Raw genomic sequence first — 21,294 nt, 5'->3', positions numbered from 1 at the left:
ATATAACCCGAATGCTCTCGGCACGTATTATATGTTCATCAAATAGAAATACCGGTTTGTTGGCAAAATTCTGATAAAAATGTTTTAATTTACTAGAAAACATGTCAGACGCACTTAGAGGGTTTTGCTTAAAGCTCTTTGCATCTGAGCTATATTATTTTGTTTGATATGCATACATTTAATTTAAAATGTCAAAACGTTGTGTTGGGCAGGTGTACCGTCAGGACTGCGAGACGTTTGGCATGGTGGTGAAGATGCTGGTGGCCAAGGAACCGAGCTTAGAGAAGCACCTGCAGAGCCCACTGAAAGAGAACCTGATAGAGATCCGCGAGCGATGCCTTGAGGACCTCCGACACTTCATCGCCGAACTCGACGAGGTCGTACGACAGCCTGAACCTGCCGTCTAAGGTGACGCAGTTGCATTCGACCAGCAGTTTCGTTTTGTGTTTTCTCTGAGCCTACACAAAAGACCCTCATTGTTTTTGATGTATTATGCGTTTATACACGGTGTACTTTGTGCGACAAATGTGAAAATGTAAATTTGTCATCGATGCAGTTTCATTCATTTGTTGATGTGTACATGGGAAATTTGTAACCTTTCAAGATTATGATTAATAAAAAATGAAATAACGGATGAGAAAAGCAATGCCTGAGGAGGTTCTGATCATCATTTATTATGGAGGCTAAAGAAGTTTAGAAAGCTAATTTCGATGAGGTTTTTTTTAAGAAGATTAAAGGGACAGTTCACCCAAAAATGAACATTCTGTCATTATTTACTCACCCGCTTTTCTTTTTTGCTGAACACAAATTAAGATATTTTGGTAAATGATGGCAAGCGCACAGCTGTTGGTACCCATTCACTTCCATTGTATTTGTCTTTCCTACTATGGGTACTGTCAACTGTGTCTTCGCAAAATATCTTTTTTGTGTTCAAGACAAAAAGAAACTCGTATAGGTTTACAAAAAACATGTGGGTGAGTAAATGATGACCAAATTTTCATTTTTGGGTCTCTTTAAGTCACTTACATTCACACTCATTCTTTCTGACCAGTGACAAATATTTTAAGAAATATTGTGAATAATGTACAAGTTCAGCTATGTGCTGCTATTGGTAGTGCTATTAAGCTATGCATCTGACAATAATATGTTTTCAACTTTTTTAGAAGCCATTTTTTCAGCCATTATACAATGAAAACACGAAGTATTTGTGTACCTTTTCCTTTTTGTGAACCCATTGTAAGGCATGTTTTTTTTTTGCTGTACTAAATCCTACAATTTGTGACTCCATGTTTTTAATAAAATAAACTTCCTACGTTTAACAAACTCTCGACCAATGAACAAACAAGAAAATGTATTTATTCTCTCATAAATTGTTTTATTGATGTCTTAATGTTAAAGGGGGATAGTATGGTTACCTGTAATTAATGTACATGATAGAGGGAGGATCTGTTTGGGCCCATTGTCATATTGTGGACAGAGAAACGTTTAAGGGAGTAGTTATTTTTTACACCCACAATGTAATTTAACAAGGCCATTAAACATGTGAATAGTGCATAAATATTTTGCATTTGCAAAACCCTTGCCAATAAAATGGCAAAACCTCAATTTCGTTCTTTAATATAATCATAACTCCATCCATTAGGCCAGTAATTGTAGTAATGAATCATTTAACATATTTGGATATAAAAAATATCAGTATTCCAATCTTAATTTAACAAATATACATTGCTTGCACTATTAAATAATTATTTAGTTAGTCTACATGCTACTCAGTAATTTCGCTTTTGGCATTAACGCTATACAATGTACAAGGAAATATTGCAAGTTACTTTCCAATGTTCATACAATACAAACAAAACTGGCATGCTGTACTTTAAAAATCTCAAATTACAAGTTTCCAGCTTTCTTTTTATGTCCCAAAAGAGGCAGCCTGGAGAACTTTAGTTGAAAGTCTTAAGAAATGATGCAGTTCTTGCCCTTGTGACCTTTCTTTTTCGGTTTGGTCCGTGAGCCGAAGGGGGGCGTTAAAGCCGTGACACGGGTCTGATAGTCCTCTGTGTAATAATGAAAGCTTTGGGATCGAGGCTTGGGGATTGGCTGGCCAAGGAAGAACCCTTCTTCCTCAGACTCTGAGGAGGAAGAGGAGCAAGTGGAACACCAGTCATCTTCGTCATCACAAAAGTCTCGGAGATGGTCAACTCGGACCATGCCCTGCTGAGCGTAGCCTCCTGACGGGTTACGTTGATGACCGTGTGTGGACTGGTTAAGAAGGATCCCATTCCTGGGCTCTGGTCGGCTCGAGCTGATTATCTCAGGCACAACGTGCAGTTTTGCCCGCTCCTTGGGTAAGTGCAAAGCATTTTCCGAACGCGTTTTCCGGCCCGATTTGTGTTTGTGATGTCTGTTTGTTGGACGTCTCGGTTGCTCCTCAATTTGATAGGTCCTCCTGCGAGTCCTCTCGCTCATTGGTGGTTGCCTCAAGCCCAGACCACCGTAATATCCCTTATCCACAACGTCTTCAGAAAACTTAACTTGTTGAGGTTTGGACTGGGGCTGCGATTGGGACTTGGTCCTTCTCAGCACTGGAAGATGCAGGGGAGAGGTTGGATCCTCTCCGAAATAAGGTGAAATTCCGTCCTCTTCCGCCTCATCTTCTGCCTCTACTTCCCCAAGTGCCTCCTCCAGCTCAGAGTTTAGACTCTTCAGGGAATTAGCACTTCTGTGAAGCATTGAGGAGTTTAGTGTGCCCATATTACTAATGTTATCACACTCTTCCACCTCTCGTTCCTGCTCTTTGATGTTATGGAGGGAGTATATAGTCTGTCTGTCTTTGGTGTCTCCATCAACTGACGCTCCTGGAAAAATAAAGGAGATGTTATGGGTAAACAAGAATTATATAAGAAGTTTGAGAGTAAAATATTGACAACTTTCCTACCTGTTATATTTGAGAGAGCTAGAGAATCCATAGAGTCACCGATGCTATGCTCCGCCTTCCGAAGTTGACTGGTAATGCACTCCAAAGAGTCTTCATACCATTGCCTAGGCTCAGACCAGAATCCAGGTCCTGCTCCCTGATCCATCTCCAGCTCTTGAATCTTTCTAGCACTAGCTGGCCCAGGATGACTGCCATAAGCAGAATCTCCAAGTCCATCCTGAGACTGGGCCCAGTACATATCCGTGTGGTGCTTCTTGCTTGCCAAATTTTGCCCACTGACCTTAATCTCTGGTTTCGTCCTGTTTAACTCGAAATCTTTGGTCATCCATTGCTCGGTCTGCCTTGTGTCCTCTTTCTGAACAACTCCACAGTCTCCAAATTTCAAGAGCAGCTGGGTCATGTAGTCGTCGTGCTGGGCCCAATCTTCTACGCAATCCTCAGGGGCTTCCTGCTCTTCGCGATCTCTCCAGTAGTTTTCCTCTGTAAAATTGAGTCTCTCCAGTTGATTGCACAGCTGATTGTTCTGTGTGTTTTCACCACAGATGTTAGAAATCTTGTAGTCTGTAGCTGAATACAGTTGTGACTGCCTACACGGCTCCGTAGAGCGACTGCTTTTGCCCATTCGTACGCTACGCCGAGATTCCCGTGACCTGGCAGATTGAAAAGCCGAGTCCGAAGAGTCAGAAGCATGGACGTCCTCACCTAGACTACAAGCTTTGGAGCAGTATATCCGACCATCTTTTGGAAGAAAGGGGCAGCCGAGCAGGGAGGTCTTGCATTGGGAACAAGAGAAGCAGTTGTCGGTGGCGTGCCAGTGTACACCCTCGTATGTCATCTGTGCATGATCTACTCCTGAATTGAAAGTAAACAATAATTGTGAAATACCGCACTTGGTATCCATATTGTGTGTTAATGTTGAAAATCGGACTCACCAATGTTCTCCCCACAGGCCTCACAATACTCTGCATACAGTGACTCAAAGCATCCGCAACAGAAGGGTCGGCCATCTTTCATGATGTACCTCTGCCCGCCTAAAATCGTCTCGCACTCGAAACAAGAGAAATGCTTCATGTGCCAGTGACGACCCTCTGCTTCCGTACATTCATCGGCAAAGATAATCTGTGAGAAGACAATAAAATACTATTAGATGATATGAATTTACTTGTTATGTGACTTTCTAAAGTAATGGACTTACCTCATCACATGCAGAACACCTCGGTTTCAAAAGTTCTGCGTGATGTCTACCGCACTGGATTTGGCCATTGTGATAAAAATAGATGAGGTCTACCAGAAGCTCATGACAGGTAGAGCAAGTGAAGCATGCTGGATGCCAGCACGGTCCAGGGCCCGCTCTTGAAGCAAACACTGCCATCTCTCCACCCCTGATGTTCTCTTTACACTGAAAATCAAACCAAGATCTTATTAGAAACAATGGCTTACCATTGTATAGGGTTTTGCATTCTTGCTTGAAACACCAACATTAAGTTTTAATCAAAATGGACCTCCACCTCTGTAGAAATACCTTCTACAGACCAACCGAGCATGACGAAATGCATGATCATGAGTCTTTTTATAAGTTCTGTTGCCAAAGTATTCATTTCACAGCTGCTTCCCATTATTACTACATGGCCTTCGGCCTTGGAAACAGGGGTGTTGAGTATCCCGCAAATTTTCTCGGCAACGGAAACCAAAGACCCGAGACCAGCACCGCTGTCTTGTGTGGTAAAGGGATACATATGTTTTTTGAAAGTGATTTAGATGCAAAGTTATTTGTATGTGTTTATAAGTCTTCACAACAGGAAACTACACTCTGCGTTGGCTCGCATGTGGCGACTCTGGCCCTGAAGGAGATGGTGTTGAGCCAAAGTGTTGTAAGCATTAATACTTATAATCTTTTCCATGAATTGTGCTTCGGTTTTCTTTAAGCTATAATCAGGTCCATTTTGCCTGATTCTAGGTCATCCGATTCAGCATGGCTTCCCAAGAATCTTGCATGAAGCAGAAACTTCGTTTTTGTGACGCCAACCAGATGTGATAAGGTCAGAATTAATAGTCACGGAAACAACTGTAGGCGCTCTAGCAACTTTAAGTGTAAAAGTTAATCAATGAACGCCAACATTGTTGGTACTCTGTACTTTACAGAGTCCCTGTGAACCGGAAGTCACAATCGACTTTACTTCTGTATTGTGATGTATTTCCGAGTAAACCGAAATATCACGTGAGGAAAAATAGTGGCCGTGGCTCGTCTTTAGAAAAGTGGGCGTTTCTATAACTAGAATAAATAGGAAGTACCTACTAACTGACCGTTAAACCAGAAGGTACTATATAGTATGAATGAATTCAGACGTCCTACATCCGCCATGTTGATACATCACGTGAGCCAAGTTAGTCGTTAACTGGTCCAAGTTCAATTTAAACACAAGGGACAGCTGTGAAATATATGTATTTTCATTTGAAAAGAGCCATGTTCGCGCTTTCGGGCATTTTTGAATAAAACAACACCCCTACGTCTTTTTCTTCGTTGGATAACTTCTCTCCTGGGGGACAACGGGATAGCACAGTGGCCATCGCATTAACAGGAATCGAGTTCGTCGAATTCAGGATCTTGCCGGAAGTAGAAGGTTATCCAGCTACTTTTCTCCTACTGAATTACTATGAATTCGGACATACGCCTCGCCTACTGCTTTGCCTACTATATACACTACTTACAAATAGTTAGGGATATTCGACTTTCGGATGAAATTTCACAATTCATCTAAAATGCGCCATAGCGTTTACATGTAAACATATAATATCATATATAATATCACTCTAGCATGAACATCCCTAACTTTTTGTGAGTTGTGTGGTAGAGAAGTAGGGGGTTCGGATGAGTTGGAAGGGGGCGCGGTTAACAGATGCTTTGCCCAAGCCGTGAAGCTGACGTCATCAGACAAGGATCACGACAAGAGAGCGCAGTACACTTTTTATTACATTTTTTGTGGACACATGGATAAAAAATAACACACATGGATTGACTGATTATAATACACTGTGATATTCCATTAAAAAATAAAAATGGTCCATTTTGATTTCATGGGGACTTTAAAAGAAATGCTATAAGTTATTTAAATAGGTCCTGCTTTAATAATATTTAAGTTAAATAAAATTTTCTATAGATGTAAAAAGAAGTTGATGTGTGTTTATACATACAATGCTCACAACTATGTTGCAGGGCTCTGGGTAGCAGTTTTGGGGTGCCCCTGCCGAGTGCCTCTTTCTTCCTCTGAACGCTAAACATGTGAAGTTCTCGCCTCTCCTCCTCACTGAGGGACTGGCAGTATCGAATCTGTGTGAAAAGAAGGTAAAAAAAATGTATTTGCTTAAATGGAAAGCAGAAATCGCTTTCATCAAAGGTTTTTCATCAAAGACTGAAAGCGCTTAACGCCGATGTCGTGCGTTTCTTTTTTCCCACATTTTTGAAAAGTACACGAACCAGCCTCTCGGGGGTTTACAATAGACTTGTGGAAGTCATAAAAACACAAGAGACAAACAATTTGCTCTGTTTGGCACCGCAGGGGGGTACGCAACGATGCCACACTCGAAGTGCCGTTTAGATCTCTATCCAACAGTTATGCAAGGAATTCGCTAAAGCACACGGTTCAAGCGCTGACAGTAAGCATCATAAAAATTACAGAGGAACATTTTAGTGCTGTTAGCGTAAAGATACCCCTTTGTATGCAAACTAGGTGTTTTATCAGCTCAGCACTTCATTTTTCTTTCTTTAACATGGCTTATACCTCATTGTCATGTGGTGGCAGCTGATAGAGAAGCTGTCTGATCCTGTGTTTCTCTCCCGGGCTGTTGACATATGGCACCTTCTCCTCTGGCAGGCAGGAAAAGTAGATCTGGACCTGGCAAACGGAAAGTGAGGGGATTAGGGTTTGCTTTCAACAGCTGAAAGTTGAAACAAGACACTAGCCTCAATTGGTGCTACATCATTCAACCTGTCATACAAGCTTTTCCCAATTGTCTCCCCGACAAGGGGCGAGTGGGTGTATCATTGACTGTGACAAAGCGTTTAAACAGCAGTGTCTGTCACTGGCGACCCTGAAGGATATTTATGAGGCTGTACACCGTTAAGACACAGAGATAGAAGCCTGGTGGAATGTCCCTTGTGTTAAGTGTTGCTATGTAGATAAATGCAGACTGTTATTTCTGTAGCAGTGGGGTTAGGTGTGTGGGATTTGATACGGGGGGCTGTTATACAAATTGCCCTAAATTCCCCTTTCACTTCTACTAGTGCTCAGAGGTATCCATTTTTGTCTTCAAGTTACAAAGTTTTTTCCCGATTCAAAGATTGCACTGCGTTTCATGGACTCAAAGGAAAAACGAATACAGTTTGAGAAATGGGAGGAAGGTGGGGGTTACAAAAACAGATATTCCAGACCCTCTTTGACTCCGGACCCCCACCTCCACCAGCATCTGTTTTTTGTGTGAGTTTGTGTATTGCTGCTAGCCCTAAGACACAAGCTTGGTTTTGTTTGCGTTCTCAACACAGTGGGGAAGCTGGTTTTCTAAATGGCCATTTTTGGGGGGCTTAATGCCAGTTTAAACCAACACACTAAAGTAGAAAAGGGTGATATTTTATTTTTTAAACTACAGGAAGAGTCATATGGTTTTAGATCAGTTATCAGTTATACTTTAGCTCCCCTACTTTAGAGATAGTTCACGCAAAAATGAAATACTAGCTGCGTTTCCATTACAGATTTATGCAAAACTTTAGCATTAATAACTAAAGGTCGACAAAAGACTATTGGGGAAATTACGCTTTTTTACAGATTTGCGCAAAACTTTAGCGTTATTTTCTAAAGGTCAACAAAGACTATTAGGAAATGACACGTTTCCATTATAGATTTGTGCAAAACTTTAACATTATTTTCTAAAGGTCGATAAAAGACTATTGGGAAATTACGCATTTCTATAACAGATTTGCGCAAAACTTTAACGTTAGTTTTTAAAGGTTGACAAAAGACTATTTCGAAATGATGCTTTTTCATTACAAATTTTCGCAAAACTTAAGCATTATTTTCTAAAGATCGACAAAGACTATTAGGAAATGACACGTTTCCATTACAGTTCTGTGCAAAACTTTAACGTTATTTTCTAAAGGTTGACAAAAGACTTTTGGGAAATTACGCATTTCTATAACAGATTTGCGCAAAACTTTAACGTTAGTTTTTAAAGGTTGACAAAAGACTATTAGGAAGTTACACATTTCCATTACAGTTCTGTGCAAAACTTTAACGTTATTTTCTAAAGGTTGACAAAAGACTTTTGCGAAATTACGCATTTCCATTACAGATTTGCGCAAAACTTTAGCGTTATTTACTAAAGGTCGACAAAAGACTATTGGGAAATGACACGTTTCCATTACAGATTTGCGCAACATCTTTACGTTGTTTCCTAAAGGTTGACAAAAGACTACTGTGAAATGACGCGTTTTCATTACAGATTTGTGCAAAACTTTAGCGTTATTTTCTAAATGTCTACAAATGACTGTTGGGAAATGACACGTTTCCATTACAGATTTGCGCAAAACTTTAGCGTTATTTTCTAAATGTCTACAAAAGACTATTGGAAAATGACGCGTTTTCATTACAGATTTGCGCAAAACTTTAGCATTATTTTCTAAATGTCTACAAAATACTATTGGAAAATGACGCGTTTCTATTACAGATTTGCGCAAAACTTTAGCATTATTTTCTAAATGTCTACAAAAGACTATTGGGAAATGACGCGTTTTCATTACAGATTTGCGCAAAACTTTAGCGTTATTTTCTAAATGTCTACAAATGACTGTTGGGAAATGACGCTTTTCCATTACAGATTTGCGCAAAACTTTAGCGTTATTTTCTAAATGTCTACAAAAGACTATTGGGAAATGACGCGTTTCCATTATAGATTTTCCCAAAACTTTAACAGTATTTTCTAAATGTCTACAAAAGACTGTTGGGAAATTATGCGTTTCCATTACAGATTTGCGCAAAACTTTAGCGTTATTTTCTAAATGTCTACAAAAGGTGGGCGGCTATTGGGAAATTGACGCGTGGTTCATGTAGGTTTGTGCTACAAATCGGAAGCGTTGGTGGTTCAAATCCCCGGCTCCACCTGACCAAGTGTCGAGGTGTCCTTGGGAGCAATGACGCTAACCATTACGAGCTGGATTTGGCGCAAAACTTGCATGGCTGACACCGCCGTCGGTGTATTTTCTGAAATGTGAGGCAAAATTGTAAATGACGCGTTTGGATGGCCATTTGCGTCTATGAAAGCGCTATATAGCAGTCCATTTACCATTTACCAAAAGACTATTGGGAAATGACGCGTTTCCATTATAGATTTGCCCAAAACTTTAACAGTATTTTCTAAATGTCTACATAAGACTGTTGGGAAATTATGCGTTTCCATTACAGATTTGCGCAAAACTTTAGCGTTATTTTCTAAATGTCTACAAAATACTATTGGGAAATGACGCGTTTCCATTACAGATTTGCGCAAAACTTTAACGTTATTTTCTAATTTGTTTTAATTAACTGATGATATGTGACTGAAACATAGTTTTTCCTCTCATGATAAGTCATTCTAAACATCACGTTGACTGATGTTGGTAGGTTAATATAACATCCACCGCACAAGGCATTATTTTTAATCGAAAGATTGAGATGTAAGAGTATTATCCAAACATTAATGTCAAGGATAGGAGCGGCAACGTATTGCTGTATTTCTGGGAGGTTTTAGTACATACCGCATCTTCTTCAAATAGTAATTATGTGATGTTCGTACATCAATGCTTGACTGCGAATGGAAATTAGCATTGTTCTAAATCCGGCGTATTTATGTCAACTTTGATTGTACGTTCTTTAATATGAATTGTCCCATCTAAATAAACATAAAAATGTGAATAAACTGTTTCCATTGCAGATTTGCTAAATACACCTTTTCGGAATTGCCTGAAAACAACCTCGTGCGAACCTAAAAACTTTTTTGAGATATATTGGAGTTTTTGTGAAATTGACGTGTTTTCAATTCGCAATGTCAATTTGCGCAATTTAAATGGTAATGGAAACGCAGCTACTTACATAATTTATGCACCATCATGTTGTTGTAAACCTGTATGAGTTTTTTTCTATGAAAGTGAAAACAAGATATTATGATAAATGATGGTAAGCTCACAGTTGGTTGCTCCATTGACTTCCACAGTATTTGTTTTTCTTACTATAGAAGTGAATGTGTACCACCAGTTGTGTGCTTACAACAATTTATCATAATAACTTCTTTTGTGTTCAACAGAATAGAAAAACTCGAAGAGGTTTAGAAAAACATGAGGGTGGTTAAATGATGACAGGATTTTATTTTGGGTGAACTATCCCTTTTAATTTCTGAGGTATTCTTGATGATTCAGCATGCAAGCTAAAAGTGTAAAATCATGAATATGGTAGAAGATTTTAGTAACGCAGTGGGTTGTTTAAGCATTTCTCCATTAATGACTCTGCTTGCTGAAGCCGGTCTCTGCGGGGAAATAAAATGCAACAGTTTGTACGCTACAGGGAGGATTCAAAGCAATTACTGCTAATGCTCATTCCTCACCTTGTTTCTGGTCCAGGAAAATATGGCAACTTTTCACTGTGTAAAATGTTTTTCTTTTTTAATTTGCTTTGCGCTCACGTTAAAGGGATAGTTTACCCAAAAAATGAAACTTTTTTGTCATCATTTATTCACCCTCACCCTGTTACAAACCTGTGTAATTTTTTTGGTTTTGCTGAACACAGATTTTGAGCATCATTGACTTCCATAGTATTTTTTTTCTACTATGGAAGTCAATGGTGCTCCTATTTCCTGGTTGATTACAAATATCTTCCTTCCTAGGAAATATTGAGAGAATATCCACTTTTTGGGTGAACTATCCCTTTAATGGTCTTTTCATGGTTTTTAGCTGCTATAGAGTTAGCTCCTTTCCAAAGTGTTATGCATGCTTTCCTTTTGCGTAAATCCACAGCCTGGTTTATGCAGCCGTTCAACACCCTGTCAGACATTTAAAGGGTCCAAGCACATGTCTTCAATGTCAAGGTTAAGAGATCCAGACTGAGCAGAATCAAAGACTATGCCAGACATTGGCTGTGTCAGCATGTGAATCTATAAAGAGGCGTCTGTCCCCGAACGAGGTTGCGTGCAGCTGTGATTTTGGGCTGATGAGATGCCAGAGATGTGTGTGCTCTCTAAACCTCAGATGAACTCATGGTTTGATGCTTTTGAAAATCTCATACCCAAGTGTGAAGGCAGTGCAATGGCTGCCATCAAACTTCAAACGGCTGGTTTTACATCAGACACCTAAATTAGAAACCACTTTGAAAACCTGGAGAAGCCAAGAGTTTTGTAATCCTTGCGTAGTGGTTGTTTAATATCACTGGTTCTGCTTCTGATGTAACAAGTGAACGTGCCTAAAACTTTCAACTTGTGGTGTCAAACACGGAATTTTTATGGTTATAACAAATCAAATTATAAGTTGTCTAGAGGTAATTGACGTGTAACTTATAAAGGACATCTATATTTGTTAGTATTGATGCCAGCCTTGGATATTATATGTGACCCTGGAAGACAAAACCAGGTATATTTGTAGTAATAGCCAACAATACATTGTATAGGTCAAAATTATCGATTTTTTATGCCAAAATTATAAGGATATTAAGTAAAGATCATGTTCCAAGTAGATTTTTGGACAACTTTATAGGCGATTTTCTTACATTTTTTGTTCCCTCAGATTCCAGATTTTTGGCCAACAAACCATACATTAATTATTTATTTATTCAGCTTTCAAAAAATTGACTCTTATGACTGGTTTTGTGGTCCAAGGTCACATATTTCAAACCATAAAGGAGATAAAATGCTTTAGGCTTACCTGATCAGGTCGTAATCCAGGTGGTACCCAGGTGTACTCTTCTAGAGCGCATCCAGAGTCGTCATCAGAGGTTGAACTCCTCTGAAATCCATGTGCCACTTTGGTTCCTCTCGAGTCCATCTCCGGTGCCCGTGTTATGGGCCGGATACCTGATGTAGTCTCGAGACTCATCAGATGGGGGCGCTGTTCATGTGAAGAAAGAAGGTGTTTTAGTAAATAGTTTTCAAAAAGTGTGTTAGCTGACAGGTTTTGGAATAAAGGCAATGTGGTCGTCATTTTCCATAGTTATTTTTCTCTGTCTTGCATTGATTTTTATTCAGTCGAGTTCAATTGAATCGTTTATTAATTTAAGAAGAACAGCTTCGCACACCTGTAAGTCCAATCATGTACGGAAATAAATGAAAGGTGTCCCACACACTATTAGTTTGCAAAAGATACAAAAATATTTATTAAAATAAATAATTGAAAATGTTTATTAAAATAATTAATTGAAAATATTTATTAAATGAAAATATTTATAATATTTATTACTAATAAATATTATAAATATTTTCTTTAAATAAATATTATAAATATTTTCTTTAAATAAATATTATAAATATTTTCTTTAAATAAATATTATAAATATTTTATTTTAATAAAAATTATTAATTATTTATATTAATAAATACTTCCATCTTTTGCAAGCTAATAGTGTGTGAGATACCTTTTATTTAGTTTTGTATGTCGTTTATGAAAGGAATAATTGACGACGGGCCATTGAATTACAAGAAAATTTTCAAATCATTCAAAGGACCATAGTCAATTATTCCTCTTATACCACGGTTACCGCAAACATTGCTCTGGTGCCTATTTTAAAGACATCTGACAAGTTAGGTGTGCAGTTATGAGAAATTAATGCATACCTACGGAGCATTTCTCAGCCAATCAGAATACAGCATTCAACAGACCCATGGTATAATAATTTTAAATGTATAGAATTTTGATGTTTTAAAGTTTATACCCAACGTTATAAAATATTTATTACTAATAAATATTATAAATATTTTCATTTAAAAAAATAATTTCAATTGTTTATTTTAATAAATATTTTCATCTTTTGCAAGCTAATAGTGTGTTGGATACCTTTTATTTATTTTTGTACGTTGTTTATTCATTTTAAATGTATGGAATTTTGATGTTTGAAAGTTTATACCCAACGTTATAAATTATTTATTACTAATAAATACTATAAATATTTTCATTTAATAAATAATTTTAATTATTTATTTAAATAAATATTTTAATTTTTTGCAAGCTAATAGTGTGTTGGATACCTTTTATTTATTTTTGTACGTCGTTTATTAATTTTAAATGTATGGAATTTTGATGTTGTAAAGTTTATACCCAACGTAATAAAATATTTAAAAAAATATTTATTACTAATAAATATTGTAAATATTTTCATTTAATAAATATTTTCATTTAATAAATATTTTCATTTATTTATTTTAATAAATATTTTCATCTTTTGCAAGCTAATAGTGAGTGGAATTTTGATGTTTTTAAAGTTTATACCCAACGTTTACCATGTCCACACATCTGCAATTCAGAAGATTTTTTAAAAAACATGTTGTCATAAAATTCTGTACTCTTTTTCAAATGTATTCAAATTATATTTACAATTAAACTTGTCACTCAAATTGTTATTCCGAACATATCGTGTCTTATGAAAATGATCTATAGTCGATGCAAAATAGACGCCTTTTCCCAGGTGAAGTCAAACGTTTAAATGTTGAAACTTTGTAAGCTGAAACTACACTCAAAAAAATATTGGGTTGTTTTAACCCATGGTTGGGTCAAACACGGACAAACCCAACCATTGGGTCACAAACAAACCTGTGCCGGGTTCTTTCAACCCATAGTTGGGTAACACTAACCTATGTTTATTTATAACCCAACAGCTGGGTTTGTCCATATTTGACCCAACCATGGGTTTAATAAACCCAACATTTTCGTCTCTCATAATTTCCTCACTTTTGGATAAAAGTGTCTGATAAATTCTAAATGTAAATGTTTCTGTACACATTGTCCTTAGTGGAAGAATGTACTCAAAATGTCTTAAAAATTGAGCTGGAGGGTAACATCCAGTGCTGATATGGAGTAGGGGGTTTAAGGTGCTTTTACGAAAAGGATTCCTTTGTCCACGTGGGCCTTGAGGTAGAGGTCAGCCAGGAACTTAAAACGAATGGGAAACCGTGCTTTGAAATGTCATCAGAATCTTGCCTTTCAGACCGGGTCTTTAGCAGCAGATAAGATGTCAGCGTATACGTAAAGCAGGATTTAACACTACTATCTTTTACTCCAGGCCTTCTTTATCTAGATGCTTAAGCACTTCAGAGACTTTTTGTCAGATAAAATGCTTTAGGTTGTTAGGTGTTGAACTCTCCTACTTGATGCGAGTGTTTTGACTTGCAAATGAGCCTGATAGTGTGTGAACGCCCTTGTTTGGGTTGAGCTTCATGAGTTGCCCCAAGTCACAGGGAAAGTCTTGACCCCCCCATTTAGCCATAATAGAAGACCATTTAATCATTGGGTTTTAGTTCCTTATATAAATGTAAATAGTTTGTTCTAAGAATCGCTTTTAGTATGAGACTAGAAGATATACATTTGCAACACTTATAGATATCGATAGCTTTATGCTAAGATTTTTCCTGTCCTCTTAATGGAAAATGTAATTAGGTCTTTGCCTTGATCACAGTCTAAATGCAAAGTCATTTCCCACATCAATGTAACCTCTCTTCAACACAATCACCACAGATTGAATGATTATAAACTTTCAGGTGTAGCCACATACACACATATTGGATCACTTGAAGTCCTTGTTCTTTCAAAAAAAGCGTATACACCAAGTTAAGGATGTATAATAATTTTTAATGTTCCTTTTGTTTAGCATAAATACACAAAGTGGTAAAAAATATATTGAATGCACTGTACACTATCAAAAAATGGTCCCCCTTTTCAAAAGTACCCAAATATTGGATGCCCCATAGAGTGCATAGTACCTCAAAGGTACATATTGGTACCTAAATGATACCCAGCGTTGGATCCAAAGAAGACGAGCCCAGCATTTTGGGTTGTAGTTTAACCCATGCTGGGTTGTTTTAACCCATTCTTGGGTTAAATATAAAAATGTTGTGGATTAATTTCAACACAGCTGCTGGGTTCGTCTCTTTTTGACCCAACGCTGGGTTGAAAATAACCCAGCATTTTTAGAGCGTTTTTATATATATAGGACCTTTTTAAAGGGCACTGCCCAGACAGCTTGGGACCATTTTTTGAGTTGCTGTGGATAAATGCGTTTGTCAAAATTATAAAGGTATTGTTAATCTGAATAGCTGGAAATGAATTCAATAACTTTCTTAAAAAAACAGGGCTTTCCTCCAAAATTCAATTTTTTAAATAAATTCTTAATAAATATTATAGTATATATTTTTTTTCTACTGGATCGCCCAAGTCTACTGACAACCAACCGCTTCCTTTAATTTTTAATTTTAATTAAAACTTTTAATTCATATAATTTTTTATAGTATAGTGCTCAATATTTAGTAATCTTCTATAGGATCAGCAATATCTGGCTCTCTTTCAAGGGTTTTTTTCCTCCCAAGGACTTCTCCCCACAGGGTTTTTCTCCTAGGAGTTTTTTTAACCCCTTGGGAGTCAGCTGACATTAGCTTAACTTAAAACTATGTTACATTACGTTACATTGCATATACAATACATTACTTGAACAATTCAAACGTCATAAATTGGTCTTTTTTGCTGTCCTGAAATGCAATGTAGTTTGTTAAAGTTGATGTTCAGGTCAGAAATTAAAATAAGTTCTGTTGTACAATTTATTTACATGAAATGTTGCGGATTTTAGTAAATTAATTGAATTTTTTAATATATTTGCTACGGTGCACTGTTGTACAGCCTCCCAAATCATCGATTAAAATCTTTGCTCCAATGGTTCAAAAATAAAAAAAAATAGCATACTGTTATTTTTATTGTGCCTTGTCAATTGACAACACTGCGTTAATTAATGTTAAACAAACCACTCTTGAAAGTTATTCAAATTGCGTTGTTAAAGGGATAGTTCACCTAAAAATTTAAATTCTGGCATCATTTCCTCATCCTCAAGTTGTTACTAACCTGTATAAATTTCTTTGTTCTGATGTACACAAGTAAAGCTATTTTGAACAATGTTAATAACCAAACAGATCTGGGGCACCATTCACTTCCATAGTAATATTTCTTCCTACAATGGAACTCAATGGTGCTCCTGTTTCTTCCTTGATTACAAACATCTTCCTTTGTGTTTGACAAAACAAATAAGTTTACACAAGTTTAGGGTGAGTAAATGATGACATCATTTTCATATTTGAGTGAACTATCCCTTTAACGCTTTAATACTTTTTTCCAATAATCTGTATCAAGCCCTTTACCCAGAGTGCTTTCCCTGCCAGCTTCGCCTTCCAAAAATGTTTCTTTGAGAGCAGGAAACGGCCGCTCTGGATTCCAGAGCCAACATATACAAGCCCTCACGTTACACCTTGTCACTCTCTGGCACTGACACAATGTGTGGCTTTGTGGCAAAAACAAAAACAGAACGGATCTACCCTGCCCTGTTTTCAAAGAACGCACACTCCGAAGGAAAGGAACATTCGGGAGAGGTCATTTTTAAAAAAGGCACGACGCTAGAGAAATGTAAACACGCTCCAGATGTACGTCTCTGATCTGACTGGCACCTGAGAGACTAATGTGAGTTCTTAGATCAGATATGGCGAAGTCAAATATGAAATACTTCTGAAATAAACAAAGACTGAGCTTGGATTAACCGTTCCACCTGAGGGTAAACTTCAACAAGCATAGACTTTACTGTAGTCGAGCCTGAGGTTAAAAGCTTTCTTAAAGAAAAATAAATGCAGGGAGCTAAGTAAATATGGCACGTTACAGTAAGCACCGCATTTATACGTTTGGTGCAGAGATCAGCTTGAATGACACACAAAGACATTTTGACATAAATCCTTTTTCGTTTTCATTTTATGTCCCTGGGCCATAAAATAATGGTTTTCTATGCTAGATCACTCAGTATTAGTCGAAATTAGATCCTTATACTTTAAATGCAGCTGATATTAAATTCATTACTTTTATGTAGAATTGCAAAGCTTGGGAATTTTGGAAATATTCCCTGTTGGAAAATGTAAGGAATTAAAAATTGAAATTTGGGTAAAGCTGTATCACAAACATTATGGTTATTCTTGCGAAATTAGATTTTTGAGGTGTCATGAAACATTTTGATTAAAAAAGTAAATGCTATCAAAATAAGAAGTATACAGTTACAAACATCTCTTCATGTACTATTTTGCACATGATTCAAATGACATCATACAAACCAATTTTGTTGTTTTTTCCACATTTAAGGGGAAATTTTTCATTACCGCAACGTGCCCATGACTGGATTTGGGTTATTTGACATGGAAATATTTATAATTAAAAAATCTAAAAAATAAAATCTTCAGTGCATGTTATACTATAAACATTTACAGTACAGAAACATGATGTATTTCGTGATCATTGGTAAATGTAGAGACAATAATAACGAATATAAATGTGTCCAAGAAAAATTTTCTCATCCTCCGCAACAAATTTTAAATCATTGTTTAAGCCCTCAAGGAACTAACATTTTCAACAAAAAAAAATTGTTGGAGGGACATAATTGACTGTGACACTCAAGATGGCTACCAGGTAAAAGTAGAAATTTTGTTGTCAACTTTTTAGTTCTCATTACCGGAACATGAGTTTGTAAATGCATATATTTAATGTAATATCATGTTGCGGTAATGATAATTTTTGATAATGATCATCTAAAAAATGTAAATAATTCTTCAGGAAATCTTTTTTAAATTCTCTAAAAATAAAGGTTATAGTACCTTAATCTTATATGTGCAAAAAAAAATTGGCTTCAAGGGCTTTTTAAAAAAAAAAAAATCTGATGCTGGACACCTTCTAAATCTGGTTTTCGTGAGAATCACCCATTAGCGTCCACGACATCATACTCATATTCACCCGTGTGCCACAATTCCCATATATTCCTATGGATTTTCCATGAATTCCCATCATTTTTTATGCTCAGATGCTTATTGCCTTGGATGTGTACTCTTGGCTTTGCCCTTGATGGCTGAGCTACACCAAAATGAATCAATCTCTGCAGCATTTAGGGGCAGCTCCCAGACAGGATTTAGATTAATCCAGCGCTAGGCCTTAGTCATATAAGTAGTTTTTACAAACAAACCTTACAAAAAACAACCGTGGTGTGCATCTCGAGACAAAACAATGATGTACTGATATACGTTAAGATATATATCAGTGCCCCTTAAAGTTTTCATTTGTGCACTTGGCAGATGCTTTTACGATGCATGCAATTGAACCCATGACTTTTCCACTGCTAATGCAATGCAAACCTGATATATTTAATATATAAGGTGCAAAAAGTTTCGATATAGCACACACGTTTCCTCTCTAACACCTATTTTTCAACCTTACCCTGATGCCGTAACTCTTCACCACACGCTCGAGTCCTGTAATTTTAACTGCTGCTTTCTGTCTGTCATCAGATATTTATCACACACTGCAAATGTAAGAAGTCAAACAACTCTCTGGTTTCATATTTACAATGTGAGACCAGTTCAGACTTGATCTGGTTATAAGAAGCATCTTACCTCTGTGTAATGCATCCTGCATTGAGTAAAATGCATCCAGTAATAGTGCTAGCGAACGTGACAGGGTCTTGCATGCATGTCCGCAGTGAAATCAACTCCAGATATGACTGAATTCCCCACAAACACGCTTCTTGTGTTTCTAAACACAGTCAAATGAATGCATCTGTGTGTGTGCCAAGTGGCATGACTCCCCATAGTAAGGGGGGACTCCCCTCGGGCCGGCCCCCTTTACGCTCAAGCCCTTCCCCCGGCACTTCAAACGCCATCCACCCCCATCCCAAAACAACCCCTCGTCGGCATTCTTCCCGAGAGAGCCGTCCACATCCCAACTCTCTGTCCCTTTCATTCAAAGTCAAGTACATCCTGGAGGAGTTTGTATGGCGCGTATTGGGATTTCGGTTTCATAAGTTGCATCGAAGGTCTGAGTTCCTGTTATTTCAGTACAAAGGGTGCTTGGGAAATATATGTGTTAACATGACTAAATAAAACAAATATGGTATGCAACCGTACCGTAGTGAAGCCGTGATGTCATTGCTTTTAAACTCATTAAATACATTGCAAGTAAGCAGTATAGGGTGTTATATCGATAATACTTTGTTTAGTGTATATATACATTGTGACCATATCAGCCTGTTTATGTTGGATGCGACCAATGTATTGACTTTGTCTACATCGATCTCAGTTTGTTTCAAACTTGATACCTGTGCATTTGCAATTGAAATCAAGCTGTGTATATTTAGCCAGTTTTTACAACATCTAAATCATTTACATAAGCTCCAATGTCACCCCCCATTCCTTAAGAGAGGACTCGGTGTGTTGACAGTGTCCAAATGCCCCAATGGCCATCTCTCACCTCTATACTTCAACTGAATACAATGACCCCATTGTGTTGATTCTGGATAATCTCACAAAGGAGAAACCAGTGATGCATGGACTTAACCTAAACAGATTATAGCCTACATGTTGGTTATTTTTTGCGTTTGGTACGTTTGGGATTTTAAAGCGTCATCCAGTGGTGAAGCTTCGAATGAGAAGTGCACCCTTCCCACGTGAATCTCCGGGTTGGTTTAGTCGTAGACGGATGCAGACTACTATCACATTCCAGATTGGAAATAGCTAGACAGAACGATGGCTAAATTTTCCATAAAGTTATTCTTCTATATCACCGGTTTCCATTCTTGTTCCTGGAGGACCCCCAACGGTATTAACCAAACACACCTGATTCAACTCGGATAAGCGGGGCATCCAAAATGTGCACTGTTCGCAGTCTTTGGATAAAGGGGCCGGGAACCACTGTTCTAGATCAGAGAGTTCTCGTTTTAGACGGCGAGATAAGATAGCAAGAGGAGAACGCCAAACAAAACTCATTCCTCTTCTGGTTTTCGCCGGAGGCTTTGAAGGACAACTTAACCATCTCGGTTAACCTTCTTATCAGGAACATGTTCGAAAGAATTATGAGAAATATCAAGCACCTAAATCTTAGCAGGTGTAGCCTGGAGTAGTGCTGAATGGATAACGTAGAATTCCAAGGAATTCTTTGGATGATTCCCAATGTTTGTCTAGATAAAGCACTAGTTGCGGACACTACCCAAATGATTTATATAAAGGGTGAGGAAGCGCAACCCTTCCTGTTTCCAAAGTCCAAAGCACATCTACTCTGTCTTAAAGAAAAAGGAAAGGTACTTGCGAAACACCTAAGGTTCACATCCTCCTCTTCCCATTGTAAAATATAGGGCGGTCTTCCCTGGCAAGCCATTATATGCGACAACGCATATTTCACCTCATTGCAACGCCAATTGACAAGTGTTTAAGAATGGATGCTGTCCTGTTGCATTCACATGTCAGTGCTACCTAACTAATGATGCTTTTTCTCCATGACCTTTGATCCCCGCGCACACCCCGTACCCTCTGTACCCTCATCTCTCATAGTGTTTAGATTGGTTCTCTTCTGTGTTACCGACAAGGCTTTGAATTAATGGATTGTGACACCAACATCCAGCTGCACCGAAGAAAACAAAATGCTTGGATTTTTGAGCATAGTGCAGAAAGTTTTCTACATGTTCATGCTTTGGTAATTCACGTCCTCGTTTTCCTACCGTAGCACTTGCAGGATGCAAATTCGCTGTATTGATTTGATAATGACTGAATCAGAGTCTCTCACACCGTATGTGTCCTCATTCACACTATCAGCGCCAAACATCACGACAGTTCACGCCTGATAGCTGCTGTCAGTCGCTGCAGGTTTGATGTCTTTAGATCTGCGATTTGGATTTGAATGATCGTAGGATCACAGAGGTGCGATGCATCTGTGCTGTTAACAAATACACTTTCAGGGCATGACTGCAAACTGACACAGACTCGCTCTGACATATTTGTACTGGCTGAGCAGTTTAATCATGTTGTTTTGCATGTGTAAAGGGCACTTTTAGAAAGCACTAAATTGAGCCCAAATGTTGAATGGTTATTATATATTAGAGATTTATGTTGCTTGACCTTAAATAAAAAATTTAAATTGACAATGCAAATATAAAATGACAGGTCACATGCAGCAGATGCATATTCCAAGCGGTAAATATCCAGCTACATTGTTGCACCTACATTTTTACGTTTAATCAACTTGAATTTACAATTAATTTTTTGACTAGTGAGGAGTTGCTATACATGATAAAAAATAAGGTTGA

The 21,294-nt window shown here is 37.7% G+C and overlaps 2 protein-coding genes across 7 annotated transcripts in view; one reads left to right on the top strand and one right to left on the bottom strand.

The window, feature by feature from the left end:
• Nucleotides 1-1,323, top strand: part of pphln1 (periphilin 1) — a 34,176-nt gene extending 32,853 nt beyond the window's left edge. For all 3 annotated transcript variants that reach the window (XM_055191098.2, XM_055191099.2, XM_055191097.2), the window contains exon 11: nt 213-1,323. In XM_055191098.2, the coding sequence (XP_055047073.1) occupies nt 213-407 (195 nt within the window). In that variant the 3' untranslated portion in view covers nt 408-1,323. The remainder of the gene's footprint in view (nt 1-212) is intronic.
• A 27-nt stretch (nt 1,324-1,350) lies between these two features.
• Nucleotides 1,351-21,294, bottom strand: part of prickle1b (prickle homolog 1b) — a 35,920-nt gene continuing 15,976 nt past the window's right edge. For 3 of the 4 annotated variants that reach the window (XM_073868686.1, XM_073868680.1, XM_073868681.1), the window contains exons 2-8: nt 11,871-12,053; nt 6,715-6,828; nt 6,129-6,263; nt 4,131-4,334; nt 3,868-4,054; nt 2,936-3,787; nt 1,351-2,855 (exon numbers count right to left, since the gene is read on the bottom strand). In XM_073868686.1, the coding sequence (XP_073724787.1) occupies nt 1,954-2,855; nt 2,936-3,787; nt 3,868-4,054; nt 4,131-4,334; nt 6,129-6,263; nt 6,715-6,828; nt 11,871-12,041 (2,565 nt within the window). In that variant the 5' untranslated portion in view covers nt 12,042-12,053 and the 3' untranslated portion in view covers nt 1,351-1,953. Of the gene's footprint in view, nt 2,856-2,935; nt 3,788-3,867; nt 4,055-4,130; nt 4,335-6,128; nt 6,264-6,714; nt 6,829-11,870; nt 12,054-18,613; nt 18,787-21,294 lie in introns of those variants that run through there. The other variant, XM_073868678.1, reaches the window with a different exon arrangement.

Source organism: Misgurnus anguillicaudatus, chromosome 1 (assembly GCF_027580225.2).
Source record: "Misgurnus anguillicaudatus chromosome 1, ASM2758022v2, whole genome shotgun sequence".
Classification (NCBI taxonomy): domain Eukaryota; kingdom Metazoa; phylum Chordata; class Actinopteri; order Cypriniformes; family Cobitidae; genus Misgurnus; species Misgurnus anguillicaudatus.
Note: the sequence above shows the minus strand (reverse complement) of the source record. Positions and strands in the feature narration are given on the sequence as shown.